This window comes from Ambystoma mexicanum, chromosome 1p, assembly GCF_040938575.1.
Source record: "Ambystoma mexicanum isolate Mex_15411 chromosome 1p, UKY_AmexF1_1, whole genome shotgun sequence".
In the NCBI taxonomy this organism is placed as follows: domain Eukaryota; kingdom Metazoa; phylum Chordata; class Amphibia; order Caudata; family Ambystomatidae; genus Ambystoma; species Ambystoma mexicanum.
The window spans coordinates 817,809,020-817,828,142 of record NC_090921.1 but is presented as its reverse complement, the minus strand read 5'-3'; the positions used below and the strand labels follow the sequence as shown (position 1 = coordinate 817,828,142).

Genomic DNA, 19,123 nt, shown 5'->3' with positions numbered 1-19,123 from the left:
TATTTTTACATATATATTTTTTTATTGATATTGTCATTTTCGCTGGACATATGGCACAATGCCGTCCAGCCAAGTGTGTCTCTCGCTCTCTCACACACACACACCTTGCACAGCACCATTCCAGCAGGACATTGAAATAACTGTCATATCTAATCACTTTTTATTTATACAAAATAGACACATTGAAGACCACAGTTGTAATAGTTGTATTTTTGTTGGTATTTTTTTAGTTTTTACACCTGTTCTTTACAAACATCTAAAATCTACGGCACATTACGACTTGTATACAGAGAGTACTACATATGCAAAGAGCAGCTACTCCAAAGACAAGAAGATACACAGACGGATCACTTTTGGAAACGGGATTGGGCTGGCTGTTTCTTGCTGGGCTGGTGCAGGTGACCCCCAATGATGCCTTTTAAAGTGTTTTATTTTGCACATTTAGAATTTATAGTTTGTAGGGTTAGTGTGAAAGCAAAATGTTTTATATCACCGGCCATTACAGAGTCAGGCCAAGCATTCCGTTCTCAAAGCTACAGAGGGCTTGAAGTATTTTGCACAGTGGAACGTGTGTGTGTGTGTGTGTGTGTGTGTGTTGAAAAATGTGTTGAAAAATGTGCTCCATTCTGCACAATGCAGACATGTCCAGGCGAGTTACGCAGAGGCATAAACGCCAATTAAAACCCCACATCTTCAGATACTGGAAGTTTGTGCAATGAGGCAAAGGTGCTGCAAACAAGGAATCCAACTAACCGTTTTGGAATGTCCTCTTGCCGGCATTTTATATTGAAACAGATCCTGCAATGGCAGTTATTCGCTGAAGCTGTTGGGAGCATTTTTGGGAATGCTTCACGCTGTCTGCTTTTGACTTTGGGGATCCTTCGAAGACGAAATCGACTCCCTTTTATCCTAATAGGCTTTCTCAACAGCATCAGACGGGCACGTTGGTCAACCAAATTAAGTGCACCTCTATTTTATTTAGAGAAATTCCCAGACAAACTCCTAGCTAGGCTATTTCTAAGATTCAGATTGAATCAGATAAAGACTAACGAAGTACTGGCGGCAAGAAAACAATCTACCTCAAACAAATGCGGTTATGCGAGGAAAAAGACAGGATAGAAACTAGACACCACCTCTTACTGTCCGGTACAGGAACACAACCCATTAGAGAAAGATACCTGAGTAAAATTCTAGCAACTTTAAAAACTTTTGACGAAGAGAGTTGGTGGATCGCCCTTAAACAGGGGGACAAAGACGTGGTGGGTGATTGGAGTCACCAATTCTTTAAAGAGCTTGACCTGGACCAACGCGAAGATCCTTCACCAACAAACTAGGACTGTTGGCCCCCCAACTTTTGAAATTTTGGATAAAAAATGTGGAGCTCGTTGGAGCAACTTACTCCTCACCATTTTTTCATCTTTCGTCTTTTGTAAAAATTGTCTCAAAATTAAATTTCAAATATAAAAAAAAAATGTGTACCCCTATTTTTCACCTTTAAAAATGGCTGTATGGATCTCCACGTGCAGGGAACTAGCCATTTTGTCTTGAAGCTGGAGGGGTGCACCTCCGTGTCAATGACCTGTTGCCTAGATGCCCAAACACCGGTTGCAGGTTTTGAACCCTTTACTTTCTGTTTTTGTTTTAATATTGCTTTTCTAAGAGTGGCCGCTCGCTGTGGGTATATACCAAGGAAAGACTAGTCTTGTGTTGCTCTACCAATAGGGAGGGGGCCGCTAGCTGTGGGTATATCTTAAGGAAAGACTAGTCTTGTGTTGCTCTAGATACAGTCTCCTCTATGTTTGATCTTTTCTTCTAGGCTTTGCACAATTCTTGTTGAAATAACGTCAACATCTCCAGACACGTGGTGTTATCATATGTGCAATTCTATTATTTAAAGGGCATTTGTATAACTTGTGCTTTAAAGTCATAAAGGTTTTTTTTGTGCTTTCATTCACTGCTGGTAAAAATACACGTCTTAAACTTTGGTCCACAAAACCCTATTCTTTTCGATGTGCTAGAAGCAAAGCCAATCGATGGCTCCACATTTGGACGTGTTTGCCCCCTCAACCTCCCTATCTCCCCCGCCTCCCCGTATTCCTAGAGACTTTTCTTCATTTCCAATGAAACGAGATTTTTAGCTAAGCAAACAAATCTTCGGTTTAGTTGTTGCGTTTATTTTCCTTCAATGTCTTTTTCTCAGTTGTGTGCTTCCATTGGTTGCTGGCTGAGAAAAGGATTATAAAAAGCAATGTCAAAATCGTCAATTGGGCAAAAGCCTTAAAAGGGGGAGGCACTACTGAGAGAACACTTTTTTTGCTGCAGGCAGAGAATCCTCGCCTCTGGCAAGACACCATTACAATAACGTTGTTCTCACGTTTCCTGATGGGGGAAAAAGTAGCATTTCATTGTTTCTTTTTCCTGCTGAGATGAACCACTGATTTGTCAAAACACCTGTAAGTGAATCATTCTCATCAGTCACTCTGTCCAGGTCATTTTTATTGGTTGTTCAATAACAGTGGCTTCTGGGGCAGCTACACTGTTTTCTTTATGCAAAATGGGGGCTTAGTTTATTTTTTGGTCGATTTCAAAATTGCAACCTAGCAAGTTCTGGTATGGAAAACTTTAACTATGTATGGAATGGATCGGGTGCAGACAGCCTAACACAGGTGTTTCCTGAGGAGTTAGTGGTCTGTGCTGATTTGGAAATATCGAAGGCCCAAGCAGTGCTTCAAGTGGGGCGAGTGTTTGAGAGTGGGCTCTAACAAGGGGGTTTGGCCTATATGCTGGGGGGTGAGGGGGTTAGTATAAGACAAGCGTGCAAAGCGGGCTGAAAGCATCAGAGCTGTTGATTAAGAAACAAAAGGAGAGGGTGTATCAAAAGCATTGATAGGCCTGTTACCCGCCTCTACTTTTGTTTCTTTGTGTTTGGTGACAAATACCTCAAGGAACCCCTTTAACTCGAGAGCTGTGCTGCCTAAGAGGGTTGGTGCCTCTTGGGTTAGTCGGAGGCGGGGAGGAGGGAGCCCGACAGAGCCCCGGCTCGGGAGCACTTTTTGATAACTACCTGGTGTTCTGGCCCACTTAAATCCCTTGGTTTTGGGGAGTTAGGAATTAAAACAAAGCACCTTCAGCGAGTGTTGGCTTTGACAGGTTCCCGATGCCGTAATCCTCCGCTCTTCCAATGTGCAAAATCTCAACCCATGGAACACTTGATCAGGGAGTCACTTGCACCAGGCCCCGCAGTCTACTGCGTCAGCCACAGCCCGTCCGTCACTATCATACCCCAAACACATTGTCTACGTAAGACTATTGCATTTTTTTATTTATAGTTGGTGTCCGAAAACTGTAGAAGAAGAAAAAAATAAAATAAAATGAGTAGAAAAATATTTGGCAATTAATTATGGGTGACATACACATACACACACATAGTGGAGCACAAGGTTGATTGTCACAATGTCTTCCGTGACACGTTGACTGTGATGAGTTTCCTGTGCCTTTCAGTTCCCTGATGATCCTACATCAACTGGCATTTTTTTTAACAAAAATAAATTGTGGAGGCTTGGAAGTAGGGATGGATAATTTCAATAATATACGCAAAAAGTACAAGATTTTGTGATTTCAAATAAAAACTGATTCTGTCTATTTTTTTTTAACAGAAAAACATCAACCATCCCTACTGGTGAACTGTAACGCCAACCTCAAGGTCTTGGAATGGCCATATAGCCTGATTTTCGTGGAATTTTAGCCTGGACTTATCGGTGTTCTGTGGTAGCCCAGGACATGTGCTGGATTCCAATGATGTGAAAAGCGCAACCCCTCTGCCGGTGATCGCCTCCTGCAGGAGGAAAACCCAAAGCAGTGGGATTTTGTGCGTAATAGAATTTTTCTAAACTCCAAATGTAATTTGAAAGCTGCGACTTTCTTTTAGCTGTGGCATATTCACAAACACATGTGTTCTACGCGACGTTTATGCGGGAAAATGATCGCCAGCATGCAAAAGTAGATCATTTCTGCTGGATGAAAGATATCCAATTCTGCTTTTTTCCCGCCAGTACCCTCGATCTGTGATTTCAAAGGTCCCCCTTCATTGGATTAAAGAAAAAATACCAAAACACTGCACATGAGAAACAGATAGGACATGTAAACAGCCTTGCTGATCTCCGCTCCCATCAGCTATGTGTTCCCCAAAAGAAAAGAAAAACATGTTGTGGGGTGCTGGATTTGGCACCAACCACAGATCACGTAGTTTTGAGGCAGGCCAGGAGAATCTTCTGGTTGACTCCGTGAGCTAGCCAATCCCAAGGCACGGATGGAGCTCCATTTTGCTACCCTGTCAGTAGAGTTGGAATTTGGTCCATGCTAATTAATGACATGTTTATAGAACTCCTTGTGCTTCGATCTACTTGTCAGGGATAGCCGATTGATATCACATCTAGACTTTTTAAAGAAGAGTACAGCCCATTTCTGTGACCTGCAGATATCTTTTTGTTCATGGCTACATTATATATTTCTCTCTCTCATACACACACACACACACACACATCTACATATGTACACCCCTCCATATTATATATACCAGGGAAGTGTGATCCACACACCCTTTTCGAGCAGGGGGAAACCAGAGGTGTTCAAACCTGAGTGAGGCAACTCTGCCTCACTGTTTTTGCAATGATTTGCAACAAAGGTGTATTCTTCCCCAGATGTGAAGCCGCGCAGTGCATTCTATTAAGAATATGCTTCACGATTCCTCTGTATAGCAACAGCACCTGCTCACCAAATGCATGGTAAGGGGCCTTGCTACTTTTCAGACGCCCCTCAGTTCTTTTGTATACATACTTTCTGAAGATGATTAAAATGAAATATATCTCTCTCGACTGGAGCGTCGAGCATGAAGTCTGCTGATCTCCTTTACAGACGATTCACAGAGCCAATGGGGCTCATTCCAGTTTCCCCGTCTGGAAGAAATACTGGTACAATTGCTGGAAATTCCAGCATTGGCATTTTTTTTACCGCTTTGGGGAAACACAAGTTTGCCAGTGGGGGCCACATATCTACCTCCAGGCTCGACCTTCCGGTAGATCATGCCCACCTCCGCCCCCAGCAAAATAAATGCTGCAGTGACTGGTACTGGTTCTACCGGTGACAGTAATTGCAGCAATCCCCGGTAACCAGAGTTACCAGCATTCCCTGCCACCAGTAATATCACAATGATACCAGGATAGCCTTTGGAGAGATTGCTAATTCTGTTTTGGTAGCATCTCGTTGGAATTACTGGCCGGATACCACCAAACTCTGAATGAGGGCCAATGTATTTTTTTTTAATATGGAATGGTAAATGGCTCAGAGTCGGCAATGCTTTCTTTACCTGCTATATATAGCGCAGTCATGATTAATAACAGGATAATGAGCCCCGTTACACGTCTGGCATTAACCCTGCCGGTGCTACTGACGGGTTGCCACCAGACCTGTAATAATTTTCTGGTGCCTGACTTCCCAGTGCCACTGGGCTATTACAAGTCCGGCAGCCGGTACATTTGTTAATCCCCATTTCCATAGAGTGCTACGGGACTCTATGGGAATGGGGACACGGGAGCACCAGCACCGTTAACAATCGTGGCGGTGCTCCCATGACAAGTCTGCCTACTGTGGCCACTGCTCCCGGCAGGTTTAGACCTGTTGGGCACAGCGGCTCAGGCAGCCAGACTTGTAGTTTGCCGGTCCGGAAACAAGGGTGCCGGTGAGCTTACCGGCACCCTTGTTTCCGGACCGGAGAACATGTAATGAGGCCCAGTGAATCCATAGTAAGAAAAGCATTCTATAGAGCACCCTAAAGCCTGTTTAAGAATGTGCTGCACATGTGGAAAAGTGGGGCTAAATGTACAGTGGCCTGCATTTTGGACAGGAACTTTGAAGTTGGCCAAACTCATTTGAAGCATGGATGACCTGTGATGTGGAAATGCCAAACCAGGTGTGTGTTGATTCGGAGATGGTGTGGGGAATGTGGCAAATGGCAGCAACATGCCCTGTGTTACTCTTGAATTAATGATGTAATGATACAAAGGAAAACTCAATGATATTTGTGTAATTTCTGCTCTCGGACCAAATGTTGCTCTATATACAATATTATACACTTTAGATGATGATTGATAAGTTGTGTGCTATGTACAGAGGAGTCATGATTTATGTAAGCGTTGTGGCTCCTTCCTAAACCCTGCCTGGTGGGGTTGGGGTGGGAGAGGTGCCATACACTCAAATGTCACCTTGATGATGTTCTTTACACCCAGCCCTTCCCCATGCCTCTTCCCCCAGAAATATTGGAAAAAGCTGTATGTAGTCTGACCTTTTTTTAAAATAGACTGTGTTCATAAGGGATCTATGTGATTACTGTGCCCCGTTTACTGCGACCCCCGAAAATGGTCACTTTTTTATTTTGACACCCTTTTCACCCCATTTATATGTGGTGGGCACCCCCCACAGCTCCCCATTCATCCATTATATACTGTACCCATGCCCCACATATATATGGGATGAAAAGGGGGTCGAGAAAAAAGTTGCCATCTTCGGGGGGCGCAGTAATTGTAGAATCCTGTTCATAAGTAGCAGTACTGCCTATGATCTTACAAAAATACAAGATTTTTCGGCCCTTCGACCCCTGACCCTTGTATGTTCTAAAACCTGATATGTTCTGTGTGCCTCTTTGTCATCAAACCGTTCCTGGTTACAAGAAAGAATGAAAACCTGGTCAATTAAAAAGGCTGTTAATTTCAGGGGCCTTCCTAGGATGAGAATATGTAATGTCAATTTTTCTGTTCGGTTCCACACACATCTTCCCCCAACTTCAAAACACTCTTGTACCAATGGATACTATTGTCCAACACATCGGTTCAAATTTGACCGACCTCGGAAAAATAAGGGATTCGGACAACCCGAAGCATTGGACTTACATGTTTCACACACACTTCTACAAGAATCCCGGTGACCTACCAAGTGATTTTATTTTAAGAACTTTTCCTTTGACAAATTTTCTCCATAGATTTTTAACTCTAGCTGCTGGTTTGTGAATGACCCTCGTGATATATTTTGTCTCCGTAAGGTTAGTGATCGCTTTCCCAGCTCGATTTACAGAGCAAATGTATTTTATATGTATATTATTCTTGAAGTTGGCTGAGAGTCTGCAACGCTCTCCTTACCTGTGCTATAATGGCTCAGTGCAGCCACGATTAATAACGGGACATTATATCCGCCAACCAACGCAAACACACACATAGATATGGCGAGCCCTGTATGCACCCTGCATTGACATCCTATATTCCCAAGCTCTCCTAAGCGCACCTTTATAGTCACACGTGACCTTTTGTTAGATGTGGGGACGCATAGATAATGTAGCTTTAAAATAAAATTTGAGATAGGACGACCTACCCAGGCACCCGTCCTCCATTTCTGCTGCAAATGTGCGCCCCAGTGTCTCGCCCTCTATGCAATCATTATTTTGTGTGCAAATAAGAATGTGGAAATGTGTCTCCCACCACTCCACACAGATTTGGAGTTAAGCTCCCTCTCTTTGCACCAGGGCTCACCAGCCAGGTAAGTTAAGGGGAGCCAAGTTCAGCCGGGGTTAGATTAGGAAGAGAAGACCCACTGGATAGAGGGTGCGTATAAAATCATGGGCCCGCTTATTTCTCCAGAAATGGAGGGACATTGGGGGAGCCTGAAATGGCAAGAGTTAGATCATTCTTTGCCTGAATTGACCGATTTCTTCCATCCATCCCCGGTGACTTGATTCTATTCTGTACTTCATAAGAAGGTACAGTCAAGTCACCGTCAGTTATGTATTTGCGTATTATTCAACCCAGTGTATTTGAAAGTATGTTTGGATTTCATTTAAATCATCTGAGAAAAGTCCAAGATTGGAAAATATTTGAAAACCTTTTAGTTGCTGCATGCAGAAATGTCCTTATCCTCTCCCTTACCTTGTTTCGGACCTAAAAGGTCACTCTCACCTCGCCTTCCATTTTTCATACGTCTGTGACCACTGACCCCAGGACAAAACCAGGGAGCTCCAGCTCGCCTCTTCTATCCTCTGGAGTAGTTTCCCAGGTTTACCAGACTCTAGCGGCAGAATTTAATACCAAGAGCTTACATTTATTGTGCTGAAAAATGATTTCCCACGCGAATAGGAAACTAGGGTTACCATGTTTGTAAATAGTGGCGTCTATTTTAAATTGAAAATCTTGGCACCATTTGCATATGAATTCTCTGCAGTGGGATGCCTGAGTATATACATGTAATATTTTTTTTCTTCTAGATGTCCTATTACTAGAATTTGTGGTGAAAGGTGGAATAGGGACCCTGAGCAACAGTTTTTCTGAATAAGTAAAAATATCAAAGGTTGGCTAAGGGGAGACAGCCATGAGGAGAACCTTGCATGCCCAATTCTCACTGTGCCACTCTCCACCCAGCTTCCAGTAGCAAGGCTACTTTTTCCTCTCATTTTTAGGGATATCTGTAAGCTTTGAATCGTTCATTAAAAGATAAGGGCTGTAGCCTGTACAGGGACTGGACGTTTTTAGGTGGTTCACCTCAGAGCGATATTTGAGAGCATAAGGAATCGTGAAGCTGGATTCCTTGAAGACGAACAGCAAAAAAGCACGCCCCTTTGTTGTGAGGTGAATATTTGGACAGGATTTGTCACTAATCTGTATGAGGGACACCTTGGAAACATTGCTGCTGTCCTGCTGGAGGTTTCATGCTATGCCCCTTGTGATGTAAGATTCTCGTTATGGACTGTGAACAGGGTGGTCTTTCCTGCTAAAATGTGTAAGCCGGCTTAGTGGGAAGTCATTCTGCCCATGTTGCCTAATCTTTCTCAGCAGATGTTGTGTAGGCTACGTAGAATTTACTGTGTAGTGGTTTAGCTGGCAGCGCCTTTCTGTGATGCTTGTATGCTGAAGGAGCAGACTAGTTTACGGAAAGCCTGCTTACTGGCTGTGCTACCAAAGGTTTTGACACTCCAGGAATGAGTGCTTGGCCATGAAAGTGAAATCTGGACAGCCACTGCCTATTCCACTCTACAGCCTCTGGACATGAAGGGTTTCCCTCCTACTGGTCAAGAAGCTCTACAGTAGGAAGATGTAAGCTTGTTGGCACGCTTGCGTCGGCCTGAAAGGGATTTTGTTTTCCTAAAGTGAGAGTCAAGTGTTGCCTACTTCCAATTGATACTGCTGGGAGCCTCATTTTATGTTTGTAGGTTTAGTCCTTGGTGGGAATGTGTCTTTTTTTGGTAGACATCAATCCGCAATGACAGAAGAACTTCAGTGGAAGTGTGCCAGCACCGGAGGAAGTGGGTACTCTCAGCCAAAATGCTTGCACCAGCCCCTTACTATGTTAAATTGGCCCTGTTATGCATGCTGGGCCAGAACAAGACAGAGCAGCACTCTGGCAAAACATACTGCCGAAGCCTCACATACAGTGCTGCAGCTGTCAAAACTAGTATATATGTTCTGCAATTTACAGACATCTCTTTATTAGGGTGAATATGTTGACCAATCAAAACAGCAGAGTCCTTTGTTCACTTAAAAGGGGTTCTTAATGAATCACTATAAGACAAGTTTAACATTTTAAATTGTCGTCATTTGATGTTCCCATAATGCTTTTTGTTTTTATGCAAATTGCTAGGATTGGGCTCTATGAAGAGATACTTTGTTCAACCTGGCCGGGGACCACGCCGCCTCCTTCACACAGCCCTGCCCCTCCAAAGAGGGCGACAGTTCCCCCAGTACATTTTTTCAATTTCCAGCACAGGAGGTTATGGGAGTACCAGTGCTAAAACTGTTCAAAGGTTGACAGAAAACACACAGCAATGTCTAGCTTCATATCTCTAGTTGATAAGGAGGCACTTTCTAGTGCTCAGCTGAAATCTTGCAAATGTAAAAGCTGGTTCATTCATGTGCTCTCTGGGCCTTTGGGACGGACTCCCTTTCCTGGTGTTTTCACAATAATTTTTTCTGGCTTTTGCTTTCTAAGATCCCCACCCGGAGCTGCATGAAATGGCTTTTCCCAATGGGTTCATACTACCCCCCCCCGTACCCGCCCCTACACTGACATGGATTTAGGATGCTAGCTTGGCCTCCTTTAGTCCAGCGTGCTTCTTTAACAGTTGTCCTACCCTAAGATATGCGGTGCAAGGCTGGAAATTTGCCCTGGAGCAGCACAAGGAAGTAGCTGCTTTCTCAGATCTGTACCTATTGGTATAAGAGGCCCTGCAAGCAGAGTGAGGGGGCACCCGATCATTCCCCCTGAGGACAACATTATCTCACTTGTGTGAACCCTGACTGTGTTGGCAGGGTCGGTGCTTGCTGTAAGGGAAGGTCTTCTGCCTCCCCCCACCCCCTGGAAATTGCCTCTTCTCAAAAAGTACATCTGAAGGCGTCACACAAATGTCAGCTAGAAAGGCTGGTCTGATGGTGGGCAGGTAAGGCCCAATGGCAACGAATACCCCTCATGGTTAGCCTTGACTCCAATGGGCCTGTATCGTAATGGCGGGTTGGTTTCACTTTTTGCCTCACTTAGTGCAGACGTCCTGGAACTATTTATTACAGAAAAAAAGCCTTTGAATATCACCTGCTCCCCCCTTGGATCCTGTAAACTGCATGTGGGAAACTGGAAAGGTACGAAAGGGGGCAGAAGCGTGTATCTGGCACTCCAACCTAAGACTCGCGCAACACTCCCTTTATTGCTGTCCATCTTCGCCCTCTAATGGAACCCGTGTCAATGTGCTGCTATATTATCTGGTTCTACGTGATATAATAGCTGGAAATAACATAGAACTCGATTTATTTTTTTATTTTTTAAAGGCAATAAGCACCCTTCCCAAACATATTTTAGGGCTGGTGCAATTAGAATATTTGGGGAAGTGTTAGATAGTGCCTTTATATCACTGGATACCTATTATTTGCACCCGCTCTTGCTGCTATATGCTACACGCTGAAGCAGCTTGGCGAGAATGATGCCCGCTGCATATGCCCCAAATAAATAATTAAAATAAATATCAAAATATAAATAAAACAACATTCAAGTCATTAAATGTCTGCCATACCTAAGCCTGCCAAGGTGCTTTTACAAAGTGGGGACAGGCCCCTCATCGGTCCATGCCTTTTTTTTGTACTATGCCGCCTTCCCGAATCTGTTTTTCTTGTTCCCTGAAGAAAATGTAAAGCGATACTCCCTTACCTATGCTAAGGCACTCCAATGCCTGCACCGATGTAAGAATACGCCACGGCTTAAAGCAAAAAATCGTGCACCATGTATACCAAAGAACTTCTCCCTTTTCATGATGGCCTGGAAAAAAAAATAAACGAGCGAACACCAGTGCGAGGGACGCGAAACAGCGTGTGCGGGTTTAACGCCTGGTAAGGCTTGCAAACGCATCAATTGGTGCATTTGTTACACTAACAATAACCTGCGCCAGGTACTAATCGGGCAATAAGCGCTGCACTACGCTCGGGCATGTTACTATGGGCCGGGGGCATTACCTTATGCGGTATGATATGTTCTTTATAATATGCTTAATACCCAGAGGTTTCTAAGCGCGGACCTGGGGATCGGACCTGTGTTGCTCAATGTCGTCTTGCTTCCAAGGCGAGCACGTTGCCGCTGAGCTATCCTCCCGAGATGGGATTGGCCTGCAGCTCTGGGCTTATTGCCTGAATAAGATGCTAGCTGAGTCTCGGCTTTCCCATTACACATCAGCAGGCCCCATTATACGCACAATACCCCAACGTGGAGGACGCATTGGCCCCTCTGGCGTGCACTGCGTCATAGAAGAACGCAAATTCATATTGTAAAGCATGCTGCTCAATAGCTAAAATCTAAATACATGAATAGATAATAAGGCAAACGAAATGAGCTTGAGGAAGATGCGCAGCTGAGCATACAACTGATGCCTGTACTTATGCGAGAGCGCGCAGCGCAGCTGCCAACCAGAAAAGCTCAGACTAAATTCGTACCAAAGAACCAATAAGGCAATTCCAAAGAGTTAACGAGACAAGCGTGCCGGGGACTGCATCATCTGCTCGGGAGAGGCCGCGAGGCCCAGAAGACTAGAAGTAATGGCGAAAGAGTGTGCTGGATGTTGGACGCACCAGAGGGTAAGAATGGCCCCTGTCAATCAAGCCGCCTTGCCTTAATATTATTACTGAAGCCATGCTTCAGAATGCAAGAGAGACTGAGGAACGGATTTAGCAGATGGCACTCTTACCAACATTTCTCTATGGTCACATTTAGATTTAAGTCTACTTTGTCAATGTATACTAGCCCTCACTGGTCACGGACACCCTTCTCGCATCTAACCCTACCTCACGCTCACAGATTCCCACAAAGGCGTGGCCTGGAACTCTGACTCATGATACTAAACCTTTTCAAAGCTGTAGCTAGTAAAAACGTAATCATTAAGAAAAGGGCGCATGAGTATTTCCTTCCATAGAGCACAAATCACTCTTAAAACCGAAATCCAAAATGGAGAACAGTTGCATTCGCGTCACCTTGAACAGGTTTGTAAAACTCAGAGGCTGGACACAGAGGTTCACTGTGCTACGAGAACCCTTCAATACAAAGCTAATTTCCTGCAGTCCTCGACAAGAAAACTAAAATCTGTGGAGTGGATTGCATGTGCCCCAATTCATTCCGTCAACATCCACTGTAATGGCACGTTGAAATTAATTCATAGTACAACACTGACACCAAGCGGACAAAAAAGTTGCCACTTTATATGCACCAGCAACTCAAAAACAACTTTTGGAAAAAAGGCAGTAGTAGTCCTGAACACAATACCCAAGCAATTGTCCTGCCAAAATCATACGTAGGGGCATAGTGAATCCACGTAAATCAAGTAAATGACAAATTACCAGTGTCTTAATTTTGCATTTGGGCTGTTTTTCTTTTCTTTTTTTTTAGCCGTTTCTGTTAACATGTGTGACTCTAACCCCATTTTACAATGTGCACACGTGTCCTCGGACACGTTTGTGAAACCTACGTGTAAACCAACAAGAAAATGAATATGTACAGTTATCTTATTTGCAGAATGATTACACACTTCTGAATTTTTGCCGGACTACACATAAGCACAAGGGAAGTACACCCACCTCAATGGCAAAACGATACAGACAAGAGGTGAGAGTAAATGGACGCAGTTAGACCTATCCTAGCCTTTGAGGATATTTGAGGCCATCGTGAAGAGCTAGGAATATTACCAATAAGTCAGGGTCTCTGACTGAATGCGGTTAACTAGTAATATGGTTCAATTTATGTAGCGCACACCACAAAACTGGTTTACCTCTGAGCAAAATGTATTATTTGAATACCTGCTCTTCAAGTTAAATGGATAGAGAGCTGCTGCTCGTGACCGGCCACCTTTACTGCACCAACGCTCCCGCCACTGCTGCCCTTAACCTATGGCCATGAGCCATGGGGTGGAATGGCTACCGGATCCCCAGTCTTCACCGTTCCTCCCCTAAGAAGGAACGTCACTTCCAGTGGGCGACCACATACACAGAATTCAACAACAAAACATGTTTGAAAGATAAGGGGTGTAGGGAGGGCTTGGACAAAGGAGGGGAGCGTCTGGAGCGGTCAGGGCCCAAATTAAAAGACATTTCACAGTGTCTACAAATCTATGTTTCCTCCGCGCAGACTCGACTTTCACTGGAGCACTTGGCCCCGGGTCTCTGGCAGCTTGAGAGCCAGCGAGCTGCCCACAGCCAGGGCCACCGACGCCAGCAGGATGGGGACAGCCTTGGTCACTCCCACGAAGGAGGTGAAAATGCTGATACCGAGGACGGCCGCCAGTTTGCACAGGGCGTTCAGGAATCCGAAGGCTGTGGTCCTGAAGAGAAGGAGGAAACAAAAAGAGTAGGGTTATAAAGCATAAGCAACAAGACATGTATCATCCAATGTACTGCTCATAAACGAAAAACAAGGGATGCAAACGTCATTTCCTAGGTGGAAGGCGCCTTTTAGCAAAATCAAACGGTTTCCTACTAGAAGCACTCTGGGGTGATCACTGAGGGATATCAGTCCAATGATTGTCTCTTTTTGTATTGCAATGCTGCGAGGCATGGGAAGTTCACCCCTGCTGCGGCATTATCGCGAGATCTGACTCTACCATGGATAGGAGTTGTAAAACCTTATGTGTTTGTGGGTCTCGGCACTGAACACCATGTGGTAGATTTTAAAACCCTGCCAGGACCATTCTCGGTCCTACTTGAAGCCCTGGGTAGGGTTGGCACTGGACTGTTTTTTTTCCTTCCTTTTTTTGCAAAGACTGGTTAAAAAAGAAAATACACTACGGACCTGATTCATGTAATTATTTGTGCCCTGAATAGTGGCTCTGACTGAAAGAAATTGGAGGCATACTGAGCAGTGCACCTAGATGAAAACACAACCCCAGTTTTAGATAACTTGGGCTGAGATTGCGTACAACTCTGTCATAAGGCCAGTGCCTGAATCCTAACAACAACTATAGGCGAGGGGTGACCAATCCATGGGTCAGTCCTAACAACAAATAGAAGTAGGAGATGACCAGCCCATTGGTCTTCACCTGGGGGGGGAAACACCCCCGGCCTTGATGGTCTTCAGCACTTGCTGTCTGTTTTACAATGTATCCCTGTTTGTTTATCTGTACACAAAGATTGTGTTATCTGGTACCATGTCACTGCTTTCTTAAAAAATCATGCATTGAAAATAGCAAATGAAAGTGATTCAGTTAAAAGACCACTTGAAAGCCAATTAAATAAAGCTGTTTCAAGCAAATAACTGTTTGTTGATATCTGTGCAGATTGATCCTGCACATCCAAAATAGTGTCCAGTCTGGGTGCACATAGCCAATTCCTTAAAGCTACCAGGCTCCTCATACTTTGAGTGGCAGGCCATGCATAATGTGTTGCCAAACACTTCTCCTGTGGTAGGACACCTTTGTGCTGTAAAACTCTGTTGCCCTACATGCTCCCACATATAGGGCAGTCCCTTCTGTTACCTTGTTTCCACTACTGGGATGTACAGCTAGAAAATGAAAGCTGTACACAATTCTATAGGACCAGCGTGAGATTCCTGCAACCATTGCTAAAGTACCAAGGGATCAGTTGCTGCCTTTCCCCTGGTACTGTGCGCCCATAGGTGACAGTTCATCCGCTAAACAGACTGTCCTTGACTATCATTTGAAACCGAGGTATGAATGATAGCCAGTCAAAAAGAGTCACTTTAACAGAAGAGATATTATTTAAAGCTGAGCTGGAAGCAATGTCTCTTCTGCTAAATGCTTCTGATAACTACAGATTATTTAAAGCTCTGCTGGGAGTGATGTCTGCTTGAGTTCTAAGAATGCAGTCACTTTCTGAGTGTACAGTGCATTTTTTCAACTGCTGAACGTGAGAGTCAAAAAATATAGGTTACAAATGTAACTGTCAATTTAGAGAGAAATTTACAAAACAGGACACTGATTTACTTGCGATTAAATTACTGGAATAGTGAAAAGCCTAAAGTACGGCTTTTCATGAGATAAACATGCGGTACTCTGCAATGATTAATGATGGCCGCAAGGAAGCCAAATACCCATTGGCAGCAGATTGGCAAGTGCAACATCAACTTGATAGCAAAGACCTTATCAGGTCTGTGGGCCTTGCGAAAGTTTCATTGACCCCCAGAGGAGGTAACTTACTACTGAAGCTCCGCCAACTTGAGGCTCACCTTATCTGTAAATAGTGAACAGTCTATAACGGCCTGAATTCTGACCATGAATTTGCAGTATTCTTATAAATTCTGCGCTATGAGCATATCACAATACACATGCTTTGGTCTAGATGTAATTTTACTTGTCAATGTCCTCCCACCTTTGCCCTACTTTTCAATTGAGTCTAAATCATGACTGTATATTATATGATGCAATTGTAATTTTTCTTTTAATTTCTCAAATGTAACTATGCAGCGTAATCTCTGTACAATCTTTGTCAAATAGAAGTGCCTTCACTTCAAGTAGTCTCCATCCCAATTTTAGTCTCACCTCGTGGCTTTCTATGCTCATTCCTTAACACATTCCACATCATGGCAGGTTCACTTCATATATACAACTCTAGGTCTTTTCCATTACCTCAACATGACCCATTCCAGCTCTAATTCTCCTAATTAATGCTCCTTGACTAATCTAAGTCTTCTCTTTTGTAAATTCCTCGAGGCATGCTAGTACATGGCGAGCCGGCGCAACTAATATAACAAACAAAAATAAAAATAAAAATTTATTTTCATTAATTGTCCGGCAGTATATAAAATTGTACTTCGCTCTTGATAATTTTTATTTACATTTCCACGATTGATACATGTCCATTATATGGACAGGGCATTGCCCAGCTGCATTCCTAACCAAGTTTTCGGTATGCTTTGACTAATCCAAGATGGCGTCTGTGTTTTAGGCCTCCTTAGGTAGTTACTCCACTGTCTAGCTGGGCATAGACATGGAGGTTTGTGTTTATATGTCCCCCAGCAGTAGCGGCCTCGTGCTCGAGCCGTGTGTTTATGTAATCTTGATTGCCGTGCAGGTAAGACCCCCTTCACACGATCCTTGGCAAGTAATTCTCGTTGCAGCCGCCAGCGGCCGACTTCAGGCACGGGCCTCGCTGTAGCTGTTCTTAGCCACAACGTGGTCTTTATTTATTAATCCAATTAGGTCACTGTATTAATCTTGCGGAGTACCGCATGTTTATCTCATGAAAAGGCATACTGTAGGCTTTTCACTATTCCAGTAATTTAATCGCAAATAAGTCAGTGTTTTGTTTTGTAAATTTCTCTCTAAGTTGACAGTTACATTTTCAACCTACATTTTTTGACTCTAGAAGTTTTCTGCGTCCACTGAGCATTAGAGGTAAATTTATTACTCTTTATCTCTTACACCACGCACCAATGGGAATCTTTTCTTGGGCTAATTAACCAATGTACTGTATACCTTATCTCTTCACAACAGTTATCACCACCGCAGGCAATTTTATGCCTTTATGCATTTGAACCTTTCATTTAAACCATAGCGTACCATTTTACCTTTTTTGCTATTTGACAAAAATGTCTCTGATCGCGCTGCATGAACAAATTCGTATTTACCGTTTTGCTCTTTTTATTTCTCTCCTTCCCCTTTCCCTCCCCCATTGCCTTTTTGCACCTCTTGCGTTTTTTCATTTGTATAAATATGTTTATTTAATTTCTTATCTCTCCTGCGACATGTATGTGATGCAATCCTTGATGTGATTTCTATATTTGATTTATCTAACCTGTTGCCCCTCACTGCCACCTAAACCGGTGTCATGTTTGTTATAAATCTTATCCTTAATTTATGTTTTGATTCCATTTGTTGAAATATTATGTTGGATTTATTACTGTAATATATCAGCCTCGGAAGAAGAGCCGATTGAGCTCGAAACCCGTGTCAGGCTGTTCTGAACTCTCTGAATAAACATCAGACCGCAGTTTATGTTTGCACTTTCTTGGTGCACAGTGTCTGTGAACCCTTTGTTGATTGTATATGTACCGTGGTATTACATTGGCAGTGTACCCACACCTCACAGACACCCGCTGCCTGGTGCTAACTCTCTTATTAATTTACAAGCGCTGTGGACATTTTTTGACTTAATCTGCCAATCTTCTTTTGTGATACATATCCATGGGGCTGTTACCGGTAAACATGTGAAATGCGTGTGGTGGTTTCAGCTCAGCCTCCATTTCGTGTGCTCTGTCTGTTTCGGGACACTACTTCCCAGTCAAAGTTCGCCTCACCAGGGCTGCTCCCCGGGACCCTGACTGGTTTGCGCATCAGAGGAGGGGACTACTCTAACTGTTGGACTTGCTTACTCTGTCTTCAAAGCAAAGAAGGTGGCCAAATGTGGGAGGTGGTTTCCATTATGTTTGACACTCTCTAATATCTTGGTCGTTTGCTATTGCCATTGGGAATGTGGAAACGTGCCTAACATTGCTTGCAGTGGTAAACATACATGACTGTGGCTTGGAAATCTTTTTTTATACTTTCCTTCAGACCTACTGGTTGGAAATCACAAGTCACATCTTATTCCTTTATTTCACTTTTATGTTGATTGAATGCTTTTTTTTTTTAAGAGAATTTTCAGTTTGACTTCTTTTGTCCCCTTTTAGGCCTTCACTTAGGGGCTGGAGGAAGAAGGCGCGTGGCCCTTTCTGGCAACCTAGCCTGCAAAATGTCACCTCTGCTTGATTTGCAGGGGTGGTCAATGGTCTCTGGTAGCTTGGCTTCCTCTGCCTCCCACCCTGGCAGAGGTGAGTGGCTGAAGGCGTGCTCGTGTTAGTAGGCAGCAGAGAGCTGAAGGGTGGCGGGGGCAATGCTGCTACCTCCTTGCACTTGCATTTACGCCGGGGCGCAGCTAGCCTCACAAATATCTGCGGGGGAGGGCCGCGTAATAGTTTGAAAACTGGTTGTGATTGGGGGCCTTAAACCATTGTGCTGTTGACCCCCACCATTCTCCGCCTTCTGACCTGGAGGTTGAAAGCTATTGGGCCTTCCTTTGGCCCATCAGATGATTCTTGCACCCATTTCAGGGGCCTTTTATTTTCACAAAGCACTGCTAATCATTGCAGGTGTGGGCCATCTAACAATCTCAAAGATGAGCCCAGCATGTAAGCCCTTGGCTTCATCACAGGGATCACCTTGGCGTCACATGGGCAGGCTTTCGTTTTCTGTCTCTGTATGTTTGCTGCTGCTATGTTGATGAAGTTTACATGTAAATGTCCGGCTCTCCCAGGTGAGGCATTTGGAAGGCTCCTGCCATGGCAGCCGTTTCCCATCTGCGTCCCAGGCAGAGGATTGTGGTGACGTGTTGCCTTCTGTCTGCTACATCCCTGCAGTGGGGGGGCTTCAGCCGTCCCTAGCCAGGGGCTGGTGCCGCCCATGTTACCATGAGGTGCACGGACCTGGTGGCACAGGTGACAGAAGCTCGTCTATGGACCACCTCCCTTCACAGGTGTGTCAATCTCTCACTGCATAGAAGACACTTGAGATCTTCTGGGGGATTTAATATCGCCCAGTACCGCTCTCTGGCTTTTTTTCACATTACATAACAAT

The 19,123-nt window shown here is 44.1% G+C and overlaps 1 protein-coding gene across 1 annotated transcript in view; it reads right to left on the bottom strand.

Annotated features, from left to right (window-relative positions):
- Positions 1-19,123, bottom strand: part of SV2A (synaptic vesicle glycoprotein 2A) — a 571,381-nt gene continuing 552,258 nt past the window's right edge. Inside the window, exon 13 of the mRNA XM_069652429.1 lies at positions 1-13,879. Coding sequence (XP_069508530.1) covers positions 13,696-13,879 — 184 coding nt within the window. The 3' untranslated portion in view covers positions 1-13,695. The remainder of the gene's footprint in view (positions 13,880-19,123) is intronic.